Genomic DNA, 17,641 nt, shown 5'->3' on the forward strand with positions numbered 1-17,641 from the left:
GTTTATTGCAGGACTGTTGCATTAGACTGCATTAGTTTTAGCCTTGTGTACCTAATAAACTGTTAATCAGGTGTATGTGCTGACAGAGGCAGAATAAGTATTCAAATCTTTTATTTAACCAAAAGCAGCGCTGACATCCCGTAAAATACCCCAATTAAAGTACAAGTCCTGTATTCAAAATGTATATTTTTTATGTTGTGTGTGTGTGTGTGTGTGTGTGTGTGTGTGTGTGTGTGTGTGTGTGTGTGTTGATGTATGTAATATATTCTGACTGTGACAAAAATGGCTCCTCTTAGATATAGATCAATATTATTATAATAATTCTCACTGATGCACTGATTTAGTAAAGGTAGTAGAAATATTACACTCTGAAGTGTAGTACGGTAAAAGCAGAAAGTAGCATAAAATGGAAATGTTCAAGTAAAGTAATTGTATTTCAGTACAGTAATTGAGTAAATGTACTTACTGGCAAATAGATTTGGCATTGGGTACTAAACTGCAACGTAAAAAAATAGTAAAATGTATATACAATTCGTATGATTACCCATTATGTAGCAGAGCATAATCAGAAACTATTTAATGAGGACTTCTCCTTTTTGATATTTTAAGCACATTTTGCAGATAATACTCATGCATTTTTGTTTGAGTAACATTTTGAAATACAGGCCTTTTAGTTGTACTTCAGTAATATTTCTGAATATGTCTTACAGCGCTACTTTTACTTAAGTAAAAGCTGTGAGTGCTTCTTCCTCCGCTGAACACGCCGGACTCCCCATGTTTTTACATTTTGACACTAACTACTGTGACCCACACGTCGGCGCTGTTCTACTGTTTTAACCCGCGGTAAAGTGACCCAGTCTGGCAGAGACGCTATCCAACCGTGTCCAACCAAACCTCCATCCAACCACCTCAACAGGAACTGACGTCCCTTCTGTGCAAGTGGATGGAAAAAATGCAGCTGCAGGAAAAATGGCTCCAAACACCGCACCGCTAAAAGGTAAGAAGTTAACCTTTTGTTTTTCTTTTTGTAGTAAATGTCTGGTTGTAAAAGTTTTAGCTTGTAGTCGTCTGAAATCGGCGGTTCCGTTGAACCCGGCCGTTTCCCGTGTGATCAAACCTGTATTTCTTCCTTGTTGTGGGCAGTTGGCAGAACCAAAGCAGTTGCCTGGGTACTTTTAAATTATTAAATCTGTGCGCCTCAAAGTGCGGAGCAGTAACGGAATGTAAGTTGTCGCTGCTTATCTGAATTCAGCCGGGTTTGTGTTTCTGTGAGCGGTACGTTTGTCTGCTTTGTGTGCAGTTTTGTTAGGTTTAGCGGCTAAACTTAGCATCCAACAAAGTTAAAGTTCCAACCAAGCGCCATCAAAAGTATAAAAAGTGACATTTGGTCGGGCTAGGCGGGTTATATCGCTAGATTACTTTCATATAATCAGTCGAAAGCCAGTTATCTCTCATTAACAATTGGCTAACTCCTATTTAAAGAGGCGTACAGTGGTAGAAAAGCAAATGTTTACTGACAATACACAACGCATCATTTCGTGTCAGGTGAGCATCAGCCGACAGGTTAGCTAGCTAGCTGGGTTGTGTACAAAAATATGTTTTTCAGTTGCTGTGTATTTTAAAGTTAAAAGAAAAAACATGTTCGATGTAATTGTGCTGTAGCGTTACTTTCAGTTTGTGTTACTACGATTAACATATCATATTTCCGTCTGTTGAATGTCTTCCAACGTGTTACGTGACAATACCATGTCCCAGTGGTAACTATTAACACCTGGGATCAGATGAAACACTGCTTTCCTCAAAGTCATTAGAGGGAAAGTCGAGCCCTTCAGCTCATTAAAATGCAGAAATGAACATTGCATAGTCTGAATAACTGCTGTGAGTTCTCATGAGATGACAGCTGACTGACTTAGAGAGGCACCACATCTCCAGATGTGCAATGCTATGTTCAATTAAAGATTTTTTAAAAATAAGTTTAAAATGAACTCTTTTTTTTGGGTTATTTTTTCATTAATGTATTGATGCAGATGCAGGGTCCAGTCACTGTCAGAGTAATTTGCAGTTTCAAAGCTATATGATTTGTTTTGGGATCCTGGCCAAACGGACGACATTAGAGATTTCAGCTGCCCCGTGCTCCAACATGGCTCTGTCAGTTTTTGTTTTTGTTTCTTTTTATAGACTTAATGTTCTGCACAGGCCAGCCCCAGCAGTAGACAAGCCAGTGCTGAGAAAAAAAGAGAAATGAGTTTTACTGTATTTTTTCCTTTCCTTACAACCACAGGACATACTTTACAAATTTAAAAACTTTACTTGGTTACTTATTTTCCTTTTTAAAGATGTTGCTGTCCTGTACTTTGATCAGCTGCAGCGTGTATTGCCAACATCTGCGCTTTTGCACAGCAATTGGAAGCAAACCTCTCATTCACTCTCATGAGATCAAATCCTAAATGGACCTTCTTGAAGACAACTATGAAGAGGAATTTTGGTGTACTATGCATTACAGCCAAGTGTAGAATGAGGTGTTGTTACAATGTTGGATATTTAAAGGGTAAATTACAGTAAACTGTATGCTTAGGGGTTAAAAAGATGTGATGGTGGTTTTGTGAAACCATCAAGCAAATGATGTGGGAAATCTCCAGATTCCTGGAGTCTCATTTGTTATTGTGACCTCTGCCTACTTAAATGTTTTCACTCAAGCAAGCATTTTCACTGAAGGCGTACAGCTAGGGTAGCTGTTGTCTTCTGAGTACTTCAACAGTGCTAATGTCATGCTCAAATGTTGAATTAAGTTTCTATAGGATGTGGATTCTGCCATCACTTTCCACAGAGTTTGCACTATTTATCTTGGCTGCAGTTGGCTTTTCTCCATAAGTGGGGGTTTCCTTCTTTGTATATCCCCTGCTGCTATATATGGACTTTAACAATATGGCTATCTTGATTCAGGATCTTTTGTATGTAGCCATGGTTTCGGTTAGTGTAGCTTGAGTCCTGTTGAATCTCCTTTGTTAAAATACAACAGGTTGACCCACTGTCCTTTTCTCAGCCTTTCCTGAAGTAGGTCTGTATTGGCTTGATCTGCCCAATACGCAGTGATCTACAGTGCAAAACAGTTAAGAAAAACAAGGCTGAGGTTAATGAAGTTTAATCTCAGTGCATGGTTTCTCAGATTGACCCAGTGTTTACATGCAAAACCAGGAAGCAGCTGCTCTTCGGCGTCTGGCTCAGTGTGTTAACTCTGGCACTTGGCAGTTAAGGGGCTCTGACCTTTTGATTATGGAGCAGTGACTTTAACTACTAAGCTTCAGTCTGTCAGAGCATGCATCACTACTGTGTGCAAAATCAATAATATACAGATGAACTGCTGCATGTGACATTTCAGCAGAGAATTAAGCCATTAAGTGACATCAGGCACCCAAAAATGATGACCCTTCTTTTTATGCATTTAGTTTCCCCAAGCTGTTTTCTTGGGAGAGTTTGGCACTGAGCTCTCCTAGTCAAATGCTTAATGAATGCAGCCACATTGTCACTGCTTGCTGGTGTTAGCACAGCTGATAAGACAATCTTGGGCCATGGTGCTAACATAATGCTAACAGAGTGAGAGAAAGCAAGAGGAAGAGAGAAACCCGTCGGGCTGCTTAGCATGCCAAATTCCTCAGCTGCACAATAGTGCTAGGCTAGCCTGAGCCCCAGCAGAGCCAGCCTTCACCACAATGGGAGGGGAAGCTCAGGAGAGGCCGGTGACGCCTGGGGAGAGAAGGAACTCACTCAACCCTGGGGTTGTGATCATTCGATGAATGGTTGCTTTGAGAAGGCGCTGTGTCATTTTAGGACCACAAAACACTCTTTGCAGCAGTGTTTTTCTCATGTTCTAGATGTGGGGATACTTTTGGCTCCTTCCTGTTGTAAGCTAACCATAAATAGTTAGGCTGATCAAGAATGGAGATGCCCATTTTTTGTCAACAACTTTGGTTTTTGTGCGGATTGGTCAAAAAAAACAAGCAGTTTGATGACATGACCTTGGGATCTGGAAACTCATGATAGACATCTTTCTCTGTGTTCTTATATTTTATAAAGCAAACAATAAACTGCTTAATGGAGAAATGAATAGGCAGATTCACTGATAATGAAAATAAGAGTTCACCCATTTGTAAATCAGCTGCATTCCAGTAAGTAAGGTGAGTCATATGTCACCTCTTTGTTATAAATCACCTTGTGCAATTGTTTGATTTAGTCTTTTTTTTTTTTTTTTTTTTTTTTTTTTGGGTATGCGGTCAGGCCGGCTGCTTAATTAAACAATTGCAATGTGCGCCGCACCTTGCAATGTCAAGATGAAAAACATAGAAGTAGTAGTAGGAAGCTTGCTGTGAGTTAGCTAATCAATTTAAATACCATGAACATGTGGGTCATGTAATCTGTGCTACTTGTATGACCTAACTGATGACTCCAAAACAAGCATGATTTTTGGCCCTGCATGTGTGACAAATGGCGGCCAATCAATAAGCAATCAAAACATGGTTACAGCAACAAGGCCTAGGGAAGCCTTGGGTAAAGAACTGCCAATTAACAAATGAAGCCGAGCCCTTGGTTTACCAAAAGAAGAGTTCTTTTTAATTCAAGTGGATAATGTTAATAGATGTTTGTGTGACTGGCAGTTAATTTGTCAGAACTAAATATATCTGGTCTTAAGATTTGCTACCATCATCTGAAAATAATTTATGTTACACACAGGTTGCCTTGAATTTGACCACCCCTTGGTGTAACTAATCCAAATGCCCCCCCCCCCCCCCCTTTTTTTTTTTCTTAGGTGTTTAAAGCTTCGCTCTGCAACCTTTTGGGCCACACTGACTTAAAAGTCGTCACACTCATGGCATCTTCCAGTTGACAGAATGGCCCAGATAACAGGTGGTAATGGGTTCAAGGTGGATGTCCCCCAGCCAAAGGGGGTTGTGGGTAAGGAGGAAGCTCTCCGTATGGAGGAAGAGGCTTTAGCAAAATTGCAGAAGGAGAAGAGACACACTCTTTCAGCTTCAACATCCTCATCTTCATATGCATCGTCCACATCCTCCTCAAAACCAAAACCATCTAAATATACCACTACTGCTCCTCAACCTTCACCCTGTACTAATAGACCAGAAAAGGACCTCATTGTCTTCCCAGAGACCAAGAAACAGGCAGAGCAGGACAAGTTCAGGGATATTGATGTGGACAAGCTGACCAATGAAGAACTTGAAAAGCTCCTACTGGATGAAAACTTTGGAGCTAACAGCAAAGTGTCCCGCCCCTCATCATTGCTGGGGTTTAACCTCAGTGCCTCCTATCCTGGAGGCCACCCCTGTAGCTCCTCTCCTTTCCAGGGCAGCCAGTGGACACCTGTTCTGTCCACTCCATCAAGCTCCAGTGTGTCCACTCCCACCCATCAGCCGACCCCACTCTTCCCCTCAGCGCCGTTCCCCAAACCAGGCACATTTCAAAATGGCTTCACTCCAACCATATCGCCGTTCATGGCCCTGCCAGCGCAGCAGACATCCTTCATGGCCTTCACTCCCATCCAGGCTGCTAGCCCTATGGTCTTCCCACAACCAACCGTGGATCCAGAAATGGCCAAACTGTTCGACAAGATTGCCAGCACCTCAGAATACTTGAAGAATGGCAGATCGGCCAGCACTGACCCAGATTCCTCTCAAGTGGGCACAGCTTCTCTGGCACCCAACCCTCCGCCCCAGCAGCCAGCAGCGGTGGAATCGTCTAGCATCAGTCGCTTTGACTGGCTAGATCTGGACCCCCTTACAAAGCGCAAAGCTGAGAATGAGGAAGCAACCCAGGCATCAGGAAGTGCTGCACAGACAGTACCAGGAGTTCCTGCAGGGGATCCCTGGGATGCAGTGCTTGAGACTGAAGGGAACAGTAGTAGCAGCAGCCCCCCGCTGGAGGTGAAAGCATCACTTTCAGTTCGCTCGCAGCACAGGAGGGCATCGACAGGAGCTGCTGTCACTAGGAGTCACTCGCTCAACATCCCAGGGACGTCCTCCCAGCACAAACCAAACAATCAGGTAGGATCACAGTTGCACATAAATGTAAAAAAAAAAATCACAGCAAACTGTTTTTCACTGAGTAGTTTAACGGTGGGTGAACTACCTTAGTACCTTGGCAATGTTGTTAACTCCTAACTTCCTAAACTATATTTTACTGTCCAGACCATGGGGTTTATACCGTCCACCTGCTAGTCTGCTGCCACCCTGAAGAGTCAATTTACTAACAGCAGTCTGTCTTTTACACTTTGTTGACAGCATAGGCACAATTATGCATGGCAGAATCAATGATTAAGTACAACCACAGCTCATAGAACAAGAGCGAGTGTGAGTAAAGTTTAGTCAGAAGGGATGATGGTGGATCTTCTTGTTCAGTCAAAACACCCATCAGAGTCCTGCTTACAACTGCGTGTATACTCTTCATTCATTTAGCAGCACAGGCAAAACATCCTCTTTACTTCTGGTCCCTGTAATTAGGTTTTTCACTGTGGTTAGCTGCCCACTGTTTCACCCCACAATTTCCTCTCAACCACATTTTGTGATTAATTTTGCCAAACAAGACACGAGTGATCTAATTTCTTGTGATGAATATTTGGAACATTCATTTGGGACAGTGCTGTGGGCAAGTGGCATGGGATATTGTTGCCTCTAAATCTTATTTTTTTCCCTCTAAAACTAAACAGCCATCTGTCATTTGGCTTGCAGCTCTGAGCTGAGGTGGGGAGACAAGAGAAGCAGTTCAGTGTCAAGCAGTGCAGCCATACTGTAGCCTACCAGCCAAACACAAACACATGTCTTGCTCTTCTGTCAGTATCTAGGAGTCAGATTAAGAAAAGTGTTTAATCTCCTGCCTGAAAATGAAAGCTCCTCTATGCTTAATCTGAATTGCTTCTCCGATACTCTGACAGAAGTAAAAAAGCTCCTTTAGGATATTTGGACAAGGGGGGAGTCTGGCTGTCAGTATGTATTATCACCCTCTGCAGTTGGTAGAAATGCGTGTAGTCTCTCCTGTACTAGAGGCATACATGTCTCTCCCCACTCATGTGCTGGTACATGAGTACAAAATGCAATCAATGCTGGGACCTTCTCGTAAAATACTGCTTTATGTTGCCACCAGTGGTCAAAAACTCCACAGTGTACTTTTAAAGTCTCGACAGGCCACTCTGCTGGAGATTTTGTCCGTTTTCTTTTTTTTTTTTGGCGGTTCTCAAGACGCCCACTTCCTGCTCATTGTGTTTCTCTGTGTCAGGACCAAACAGTTGGTCTCTGTGGTATGTTTCTCACACCAGGGTGATAATTAACCTTACAGCACTGTTACAAGTTCCTTTTTTCTAGAATTCCCCATGGCGGCGGAAAACCAGGAAATTTGACACAATCCGAACATGGTCATTGGGAAGATTATGGTACAGTGCAGTCAAAATCAAAGTCATGACCAACTCAGGATGGTTTCAATGTACTGCTCCAGTCCATCTTTCAAGTCCATGTGTGGGACTGTACAGATGTATACTTTGCCCCTCATCAAAGGCAGCTTGTCCAATCCGTACACCCAGCTGTGTCTTCCAGGGTTGAGGAATGTCTGGTTCCTTGAAAGGATGAAACAGTGTTTGTTTACACTTACCTATATGTTATGTCTATGTTCAAGCCAGCGTTTGCTGGTCAGACTGCTGTTTTGTGTAATCTGAGCCCTTTCCTGACATACGTCCCACCACACTCTCACTTTTTTATCTACATCTATTATGTGTGCAGTCGTTGTGTATGTGAGCTTGAGATGGTATGTGCGTTTGCTTGCCTCCCTTGTTCTATCAGCTCCCGTGTTGTTATAAACAGGAACAAGCCCGTACAGCTCCCCTGTGCCCCACAGCAGCACCAGAATGACCTAACATATTGCCCTCACAAGTTGCTGTGCCAACTCTCCTCTTGTTTAGTCTTAGGAGAAAGAGATGCTATATTTTCATAATTTTTGGATTATTAGATCTGTGATTTGGGAAAATAGAACTCTATACTATACTCTATATATATTCTCTGTACCTGCTTCCCGATAGTCTGTGGGTGGAACATTTTTAATGTGGAGCAGCAGCAGCTTGAGATGTTCAGTTTGCAATAACAGTAGGTTAACACAGCAGTATAACTCAAAACAGAATGAGAAAAGAGAACCATCAGAGAACGGTTAGGTTGATGTATGTTAGATCAAGGAACAGAAATATAACAGGGAAACTAGACTTCAAACCACAGAGACCATAATAAACAGAAGTTATTAAACCACAAAAAACCGAGCAGCAGATAAAAATGGTCCTTTCTGTTACTTAACTTCATGGACTACACATATAAAGTCAATCTGTTTACAGTGACGACACAGCACAGTTGAGGGCAGAGCGTTGTCAAGGTTAGGCCCTGCTTTTCAGGAAAGGCTAAAATATTGTAGTCCCCTGAAACCAGTTTTTGTCTTGGTTTCCATAAAAGATCAAACCAATGTTTTTGCATGTTTTTTTACCTACACATGCGTTTATATTGCTGCAAAACATTTTCCGAAGCAGGCGGTTGTGTTGTAGGTAGCTGTGGTTTGAAATGGTTTTGCAGATCAGACTTGAAACTGTTTGAGCTTGGTAAGTCTTGATAGTGAATGTATCTTACCAAAGAGCATTGCACTAAAAGGCTGTTTTAAAAAATAAAAACCCTGAGGACATACAAAAAGCAGTCATGGATATTAATATAACGTTAACTTCCTCTAAGAACTGTGCTGTTCAGAAGTCAAGAGTTGTTATGATGATGCTATTACACTTAACAATTATGATAGCTGATGGTAAAGCAATTACTTTATTGCAATGAGGCCACAACTTCCGATCAGCAAGTATCAGCAATGACAGTCCACACCCACGTCTGTTTTTATCGAGGTACAGCAGAAACATTTAACACTGTTATATAAATAACAGTTTCAACAAATACGGGTCAATATGAAGGCTTAACATTTAGTCACTGGTGTTGAGTTACAGTACTGATCCAGTACTGTATAAAACACCTCTCATCCTTTGCTCTAAAAGCTTAACGAAACCTCCAACAGCACAGCAACGCAATCTGAAATCATGGTTTGAGTCGCATTGTGGTTGCAAAATGACTGAGGTGTGAACTGATAGGTTTGTCTAGGCCACATAAGTCTAATCTCTACTTTTACATCTCTTAATTAACATGACTGGAAAGCAAAAAGCACACTGTTTTCCATTTGAGCTTAGTTGATGAAGCAAAGATTTTAGGCCTTAACATTGACAAATGAGTGGAAATTGAATCTGAAGTCAGTCTTTATACACATTTCATATTATGTCACATGCTAATGGTCAGACTTAAAGTGCAAGGCCAAACCTGACTTAGCGTGTGGTGTTATGAGTAATAGCAACATTCACCTATGGGGAATAGGCTTGTTTTAATGGGAACGAATTTACTTTTATCAGCTCATGAACACTAAAATTTAACTACTTATGCCCTGTGCATATTGGACAAACTAAACCAGCAAAAAGTCAGAATTTGCCCGAGGCATGATTGTAATTTATTTACCCTGTTGTTGCACTTGCAATTACGTGTCCCAACTGTTTTTATTTTCAGTATGATGAGTGTGATGTCTGTACATCAGCCTAACGTTGCCAGGCCTTGTTGTGGTTGGCAAGAATGTACTGTAAGATGTGGTGCGAGGGGCAGAGGGGTGTAAAATGGAACAAATGAGCGTTAACTTGGAGACTTAGTCAGAGTCTAATGTGGAGTCCCACACAACCTCTACTATATGTCTCATTCTCTTTCTCCTCTGTTAGTCTTTGTTGTCTGATTGTCTCTCGTTGCCTCTGTCTCATACTTTCTTACTTTTGGTTTTTAATTACTTTGTTTTTTCTTTCTCTTTTTACCATCTCATCCTCTGTCTTCCCTGTGTCTCAGTTCATTTCTTCTCCTCTGTCACTTCACTAGTTTCAGTCTACCTTTCCTTCCCCCTCCCTCAGTCCCCCACCTTACCTCACCTCACTGACTGCCTGTGGTTCCTGGCTACTAATCCCTTGCTTTGGCCTTTGGTTATTAAGCTGTAGGTTAGAGATAATCAGCAGTCAAACAAATACCTCTATCTACAGTTCAGTCGTTCCGCCTCACAGCACCAACGCCATGTTCAGACCTGGCTCTTACTGCGTGCAGCACAGCACTGAAAAGTCCATGCGTCATTTACCTCACGTCGCCATGTCTGATCTGAGACAACGCAGATTCATATTACTTAGCCTCACAATTGTTTCAAGACGTGTAGTACCACTTGATGCAGTGTTACATGGTTTTGGTTCATGTAGTGGATCCACAAATCCAGAGAAGAAATGGTAAGGATTTTCATCACTTATCTGCATACATTATCTGAACTGAATTTAGCCATAGGAGATGGAAAGTGTAGGAGAGCGTGACGCAGATTTGACTGTTTGAAATAGTGTGATAAGACAAATCTTCATTAATACATTTTTTGTGGCGTAGATTAATCCCAGTTTTCGGTAATATGATGATGCTCAGTATGAGTGTGATTAATGGAGATTATGATTATGCTATGAGCTCATAAACCTGTCAGTTAGAGTCAGTTTTGGGGAGTAGTGCTAAAACACACACTGCCCTTTGCCCTTTCATTTCAAATTGTTCGAGCAAGCTTTTGCCTGTGTGTTCTTGCACTGTTCCCTAACATATGACCTGCAGGCTCATTTATATCTGGACATGTGCTGTGATTCAAGATCACTGTGAATGTGATCCTACTGTGTGCCAGCGTGCACTGAAGCTTTTTCCCACCAAATACCCAGTGAAATTTCTCCTGCCTCCGCAGACTTAACGATCTCCAGGAGCTCTTTTACATCTCTCACACCTACACACCATCCCTCTCTAGACTCTGCCCCATTTTCTTTTATTATTGCCTTAATTACACCTTAAGCACACGTACGAGATGCTGCAGCATACTTAACACTCTCTAAATTTTGTTTCACCAGACAGATTGCAGGGCCAGAAGATGTTGTAGTGCAAGGATGTGGCAAAGATTCCAGTTAAATGTGTGACTCACTGGGCAAACAGCTCTGTGTCTCCTAACCTTTGACCTTGTTTACTGGCAGAAAACAGGAGAAGCATTGTGGGGAAAGGCGTGAGGAAGCAGGTAGAGACCAGATACTAATGCGCAGAATAAAAACCCTGTTAACAAGTCTTAAGGGAATATGTTGAATTATGCAATGTTTTGGAGAAAAACACACCAGTGAGAGTGAGAGTTTAGTGTCTGTTACTTTTCTAGTGTTAAAAACTCTTCTCAGCATGTGACTGAAATTTTTTCCAATCACAAAACAGCAAATTAAAGAATCTAAGTTTGTCAGTCTGCCCCTACAACCACAATATATTAGCCTGGGACCTCAGTCTGTCACAGGAAGTGTGAGTTAGATAGCCACCGCTCACTTCCTAATTGAAAGAAGAAGTTGATTTGTGTTTTCAGGGCAGTTGGTTCCTCTAGTGTAAACCACGGGGGCTTTTCATAGGCTCTTAGTCTCATCGATGAAGCTGTGTGCAAAGTATTGAGAAAACCTTTTTCATGTGTGCAGCCAAAAACATTTTCGTTGACAGTTAGAGGTTGCTGAGTAGTCACAAGCCATTAAAATCAATCTACATCTCCTCCATAAGTGCTGGATCAGCATGACAGCATCGCTCAACATTTCCCCCACAGAGTTATATTGTAAAATGCAGCCTGGAGCAACTGCAGTACATTTTACTTGTAATAAGCTGAGATTTGCAGGAAATTTTCAGGTTAACTGTGAAATAAATAATAAATGTTTAAGTGAAAAATAAAACAAAAAGATTTTATCCTGTCTACATTTTAATTCAAGCTGCCACAAGCTGCCGCTGGTCAGATATTGACAGTGGCTAGTGAATATTTGAGCGGAGGCTTGCGATCAAGCATTTTTCATTAGGCTGGCACACAGAGTTAAGGAGGTGTCTGATGTCTAGATGTGGACTGTAACTCAATACTGATACTGGGCTTGGAATTACCATCAGCCACCAGTCATGGCTGTGGTTGGTTGAGCCTCTAAGTTCTGCTACTGTGCTTAGTCAGGTTTTCCTGTGTGTTTGTGGCCCATGGAAGGCATCACAAAGCTGCTCCAACTCACCATGTTCTTGTCTGTTAAACTCGAGGGACAACACAGATGTTTTTGCTAAAAAAAATTTCTCCTTTTTTTTTTTTTTTAAATGTCTGAACTTGTTTATCAACCACAAGCTCAAAAAGCCTTTGAGAGATGTCAGGTAGAAGCATGAAGGGTCGGATTCAGATAGTGAAAACGTTGATAGCACGAGCTTTGAAAGTCATCTTGATTCAGATTCCCATCCCCACCTTCACTGTATGCATGAAAAGTGACATGAGCGCCTTTCTCACCTCTGCATATCTAAGCAGTTGCTGCATGAAGTGGGTGTACTCGTCAGATTTTCTGTGTCGAAAAGGTGTCAGATATAGAGCCAGTCATAGTTGTCTTCAGTCAACCACATAGTTCAGTTATCCTAGAAAAACAGCATGAATAGTTTCACATCTGTGTCATTCTTAAGCAGGAATCACGTGTTGCGTAATTGATTATGTCTCACTCTGGAGCAGGACGTGGCCAACTAAGTGATGTAGGACACCCAGGACAAAAAAAAAAGCCTCTTCTCCAGATTTGAATCTTACCAGTACAGACATGTGTCAGGATAGTTAAGTCAAAACTTAGAGATAAAAAAGATAAAGCGTTACTCATGACAAGTGCCATGTCTTGTCTGTCTAAAAGTGGAAAGCGGAAAGAAAAAATGTCTAAAGGAAATCCATCATGAGAAAGTTGGATGATTTAAAAAAAAGAATTTAAGTGGCACTAAGCTCTGTGAAAAGACTCAAAATCACCCAGTCTACAACTGACCTTTGTGGATTATAGTCATCTCTGTTTGGATTTATGTCACTGACCACATCAGACCACTGGTCACATACCACAGTTTACCGGCTGTGACCCTGAAGATGTGCCGTCATTAGTGTAGTAATCTTCCTTTGTGTTGTACAGCGTGTTCCCAGCATTACAGTCAGTACACTTCAGCAAAAGCAGAGGAAGGATGCAGGATTAGTCAGCGTGTGAATCATATGAAGCTGTTCCCATGACTTCAGACACCAGGAGCTCTCTGTTCGGGTTCAGTAAAATCGATAGAGTGAAACAAAGATGGCCCTGTCCCACTGCACAGCCCGCTGTGTGTATGTGTATGTGTGCGTTGTAGAGTGGCGATCAGTTAACATGGCCTCATTTGATTATCTGCCCGTGTTTGTTTTTGCTGAAGCAATCCTGGCTCTAAACATAAACACAGCTAATGTGCTGATAGCCTCCTATCGCTGACTTTCTAATGTTTTATGTCACTTTTTCTCCTTCCAACTTTTTTCTTTTTTTCCTTCTCTCTCTCCCCGTCTCTTATGTCGCTTCTCTGTTGATGTTTCTCTTTCCTGCTCCCCTCATCTAATATTCCTACACAAATATGAAAAGCATGAAGTATGGAAATGTAATCAAGAATTTCCAGTAATTTAAAGAAAGCTAAAAGAAGCAATCTCAACAATAACATGCTGTACAAATTCAGTCTTGTGACACATTTTGGTGTTTGTTGTGAGTGCTAATCTTGAAATATAGAGGGATATGTGTAAATGATCATATAGAACCATTAACTGCATTTTGAATACGAGCAAATGCTAAAAATTCGAGACAAAGATTGTGCAGGCAGGAACCTATTCTCCTCTCCGCTTGCAGGGAGATGCAGGTGTTTGGGTGTCAGGCTCTGGCCTCTTTTCCCGGCTCCATGCTGACTTAGAGATTTCTATCTCCTGGTGTTATGTCAGGTCAACTTAGTGCTTTGAACAAGAGGTCTTTACTCTTGGGGCTACACAGTAAGGGTCTAAATGATATCTCGGATTAACCTGCTGGATGCTGTGATCTCGGTAATTAGAGTTGGCTTTTTTGTACATTTTAAGATTTCTTGTTTGGCATTCTGCCTTCATTGGATAGGGATAGTCAACAGCAAACAAGGGACAGAGAAAGGGTTTCGACGTGCAACCAAGATCCCTGGCCAGGATCAAACCAGGGATGCTGCCACCAGGACAACCCAGGGTTGGCTTTTGAGGAAAAGGATTGTTTGAGTGGGGTGGCTGTGGTTTAGGAGGTAGAGCAGGTTGTCCACTAATCACAGGGTTGGTGGTTTTTTTTCATGGCTCCTTGTCTCCACATGTTGCTCCCAATGAATAGGCCAGTGCCTTGTATGTACAGTCATTGTGACTGTATGTGTGAGAATGAGAGGCGAATGGTGCTTTTGAGACAGCATTTTGTGTAGAGCTGAAACAATTACTATGATAGACAATGAATATGATTGCTAGTTTAAGCCCTAATTTTGTGTATCCAGCATAAATTCAACATAAATGTTTATCAGTCGAGGATAGGAGCTGGTGGTATAGTTTACAATTGAAAATATGAAATCATTTAAGGATTGCCTTAAGTGGCTGTGGTGTGATTCCAAACCTAATGAGTGTGAGGACAGAAAAACATTTGCAAATTGTACTGCTCCCTTTATGCAGTGAGAGTGAATAAAACTCTCAAGATTTATTGCAAATGCAGCTCATGATAGTATATGAGTAAAAATCACAACACTTTATAAACTGAAACAAGTATGTTTTTTTAAAAGAACTGTAGAGGTTAAGTTGACCTGACATGTAGAAAAACAACCCTGGAAGTCTTTCTAGTTTCTTTGTCATTGCACATGAAAAGTCAGCTCTATGCTCCACCCCACCCCCATCAGGCTCATCAAGAAACTCAAAATCTCCCAGAAATCTCTGAGGAGAGGGACGAACTATTATTATGACATTCCAAACATTTTTTTTCACCCTCTCTGTTTTTTTTTTTTCTCTTCCTAACCTCTTGTGCCCCGTCTTCAACCCTCTCTCACTGGGAGTGATGTCAGAGTCCCAGATCTCCGGGCCGTGACTGAGCACTTTCGCAGACAGCCCAGACCCTGGCAAAGGAAGGGGCGTGGCCCTTTCTCTTCTCATTTCCTGTGCCACAGGAAGCACATTCCTCAGCCTCTGGCCGTCAGACAGCCGTAAAAAGCCGAGTGTAACTGCGAGTTCCCGGCAGCAGGCTAGGCTCCAGGAATCTCTCAGAGTCATTCCCAAGGGAGCTGTCTCAGGATTTGTGCGTGTCTGAGAGACAAAGAGACAGATTTACAACTCTTTCAGCTCAGTTCTTCACATTTTTAAGTGTCAAAAATAGATTTGCTGAAAATATTTCACTTTCACATGTATTATGAAACTTTTTCCAGAATAAGAGAAAGCAGTCTCAGCTGCTAGAATGTGTAGTTGTTATTGTGTACATGTGTGAGCATGTGTGTGACTGTTTCAATCAAAATTCAGGCTTAAGAAAACAAAACTTAATTAAACTTAAAGATTTAATGCTGCAGTTAAAGAGACAAAGGCATAAAAGGGCTGGAGACCTCAGTTTGTGTTTCATTGTGTCCAGCCTTTGTCCTTGCTGACAATTCACTCGGCGGGATTCGTGGCTCTGAGGTGTTTTTAATAAAACTGCTCCTTCAACAATCCCTAAGCACAAATCACTGTGAAGACCTTAAGCATCGCTGTCCACAGCCATTACTGTTGAACTGATGTAAGGAGTTCATATGTACTGGACACACTATAAATGACAAACTACACTTCTGCTAAGACCACACACCTCCTGCCTGTCTCCATCTGGCCTGCTTCTGTTTGAAGTATGTAAGCATGTTATTAATACATGTGTATTGTCTTTGGTTCCCTGATTCCTTGTGTGTTTGACTCTTTTGCAACTGTAGGACAAGGGAAAAGGAAAAGGTTTGGTGAAGAATGCCGCCCTGGAGGAACAGGATGCTCAAAACCTGGAGGTTGTCGCCTTCTGTGAAGACATTGCAACGTAAGATGCTTCCCTTTGGCATAAAAATAAAGGCCCTCTTTTGACTATTATTGACTTTTCTTGTTAAAGTCCTTTGTGACATTTTTTAAAGCAGCTTTTATCTGTATTTTTATAATAACAATGCGTCATATTGCAATGTGAAAGTAAGGTGAAAATAAGGTGAAAGGTGTCGCTTGTAGTGATGAACCTGAATCAGCAGCTCCCCTCAGCTTAAAGGAGCTTTATGGTGAGTTTCAGTCTCTCATAGCATTGTTTTTGGCCACAGCACAATCTCTAAAAATCTGCTCAGAAACAAATAGTGGACCGATGCAATACTGACTAGCTAGTGAAGAAATGGGACATTTAGAAGCTAAAGACTTCCCTCAGGAGTTGGCTGAGACCAAAAGCAGAGCTAAAAAAAGAGAAATGAATATTCTTCAGATCTGTTGTGAGTAATTTCTGTTCGCTAAGTAAGGTTTGTGAAATCAGCTTAAAAGCAAAGGAAATGTCAGTTTCATGCTGGCAACTCATTTCTGCTGCCCGTAAAGGCCCACCAAATCACTTATTGCAGCTTTAATCGTGAAATTTTTAGATGTGACTTATGAAAGTGGTCACATTAAGCAGGAAATTGACTAATCAGGTTTTGGTGCTTCTGCTTAAAAACTTCCGAAAGAACATATTCATGTACTACATTTCAGCAGGAGCATTTTCTCCCTTGTGTACGTGTGTGTGTGTGTGTAAATGCATTACAAATGTTCATGTATATATACACATAATTGCATGTTTTGAAGTTCTGTTCGTTTCATGAGGCTGCTCAGAATTTCTCACTCCAGTAGTTAGTTTGGGTGGAGTGATGATGAAGCTGCGCTCTGGGAATCCACTTTCATTACGATAACAGTCAACGCCTGCTGCTTGCCCAGCAACTTCCCTGCGTGCTTACTGGTCAACACATACTCTGCATAGTTTGGAATTAAAAGGAACTTGACCTCTCACAAGAGTCTAAATGGGAAAAAAAAAAAAGTTTAAATATTTTCATAGCATTTTCATCATCTTTCTCTCCCAACAACTCAAGCCAGCGGTGTCACAGAGTCAACACCACAGTGTTGGGTTTATTGTGCATGGTGGCTGTTTCAACATGGTAGAACAGGTTCGAAATAGACCATTTAAAATGATTTGCATAGCCTTCTCAGTGGGAATTTAACTCAAATACCAGTTCTGTTCAGATTTGCTCTTCCTCCTCTTTTTCTCCCCCTCCTTCCAGTTTTCCTGTTACACTGCCCATGATGCATCCAGTAGTCTCATCCAAGCAATCTGATCCATATGCGCAGCCTGGCCCTGGCTGCCCTTCGTGTGTTTGTACTGGCCAAAAAGACCAAAATATGAGTGTTGACTCTGTTTCTCTTGTGGATTTTTTTTGTCCCCACCAGCCTGCGTTCCAGATTCCCTCATGGTGACATGTCCACCAACCCCGGCTTCGTCCTCAGCCCTGTCATCACCCAGAGAGATGGCGGAGGTGACAATAGCTGCTCTGTCAAGGTTTCTATTGAAATCTCTGAATCTCAGCAGCCTGTAACCTTCACCTGTGACGGTAAGCATCCATGAACCAGCTCTTAACAGGATTAAAGATGAGCATGCAGCAGATATCACACATAACCCCTTTTTTTCCCTAGAAGA

General features: G+C 41.7%; 1 protein-coding gene across 2 annotated transcripts in view; it reads left to right on the forward strand.

The window, feature by feature from the left end:
* Window positions 1–899: 899 nt before the first annotated feature.
* The window catches only part of pik3c2a (phosphatidylinositol-4-phosphate 3-kinase, catalytic subunit type 2 alpha), a 42,686-nt gene continuing 25,944 nt past the window's right edge, over window positions 900–17,641 (forward strand). The window contains exons 1-4 of one of the 2 annotated variants that reach the window (XM_041037660.1): window positions 900–997; window positions 4,805–6,050; window positions 15,891–15,988; window positions 17,395–17,555. In XM_041037660.1, the coding sequence (XP_040893594.1) occupies window positions 4,887–6,050; window positions 15,891–15,988; window positions 17,395–17,555 (1,423 nt within the window). In that variant the 5' untranslated portion in view covers window positions 900–997; window positions 4,805–4,886. Of the gene's footprint in view, window positions 998–1,178; window positions 1,224–4,804; window positions 6,051–15,890; window positions 15,989–17,394; window positions 17,556–17,641 lie in introns of those variants that run through there. The other variant, XM_041037661.1, reaches the window with a different exon arrangement.

Source organism: Toxotes jaculatrix, chromosome 5 (assembly GCF_017976425.1).
Source record: "Toxotes jaculatrix isolate fToxJac2 chromosome 5, fToxJac2.pri, whole genome shotgun sequence".
Lineage (NCBI taxonomy): Eukaryota > Metazoa > Chordata > Actinopteri > Toxotidae > Toxotes > Toxotes jaculatrix.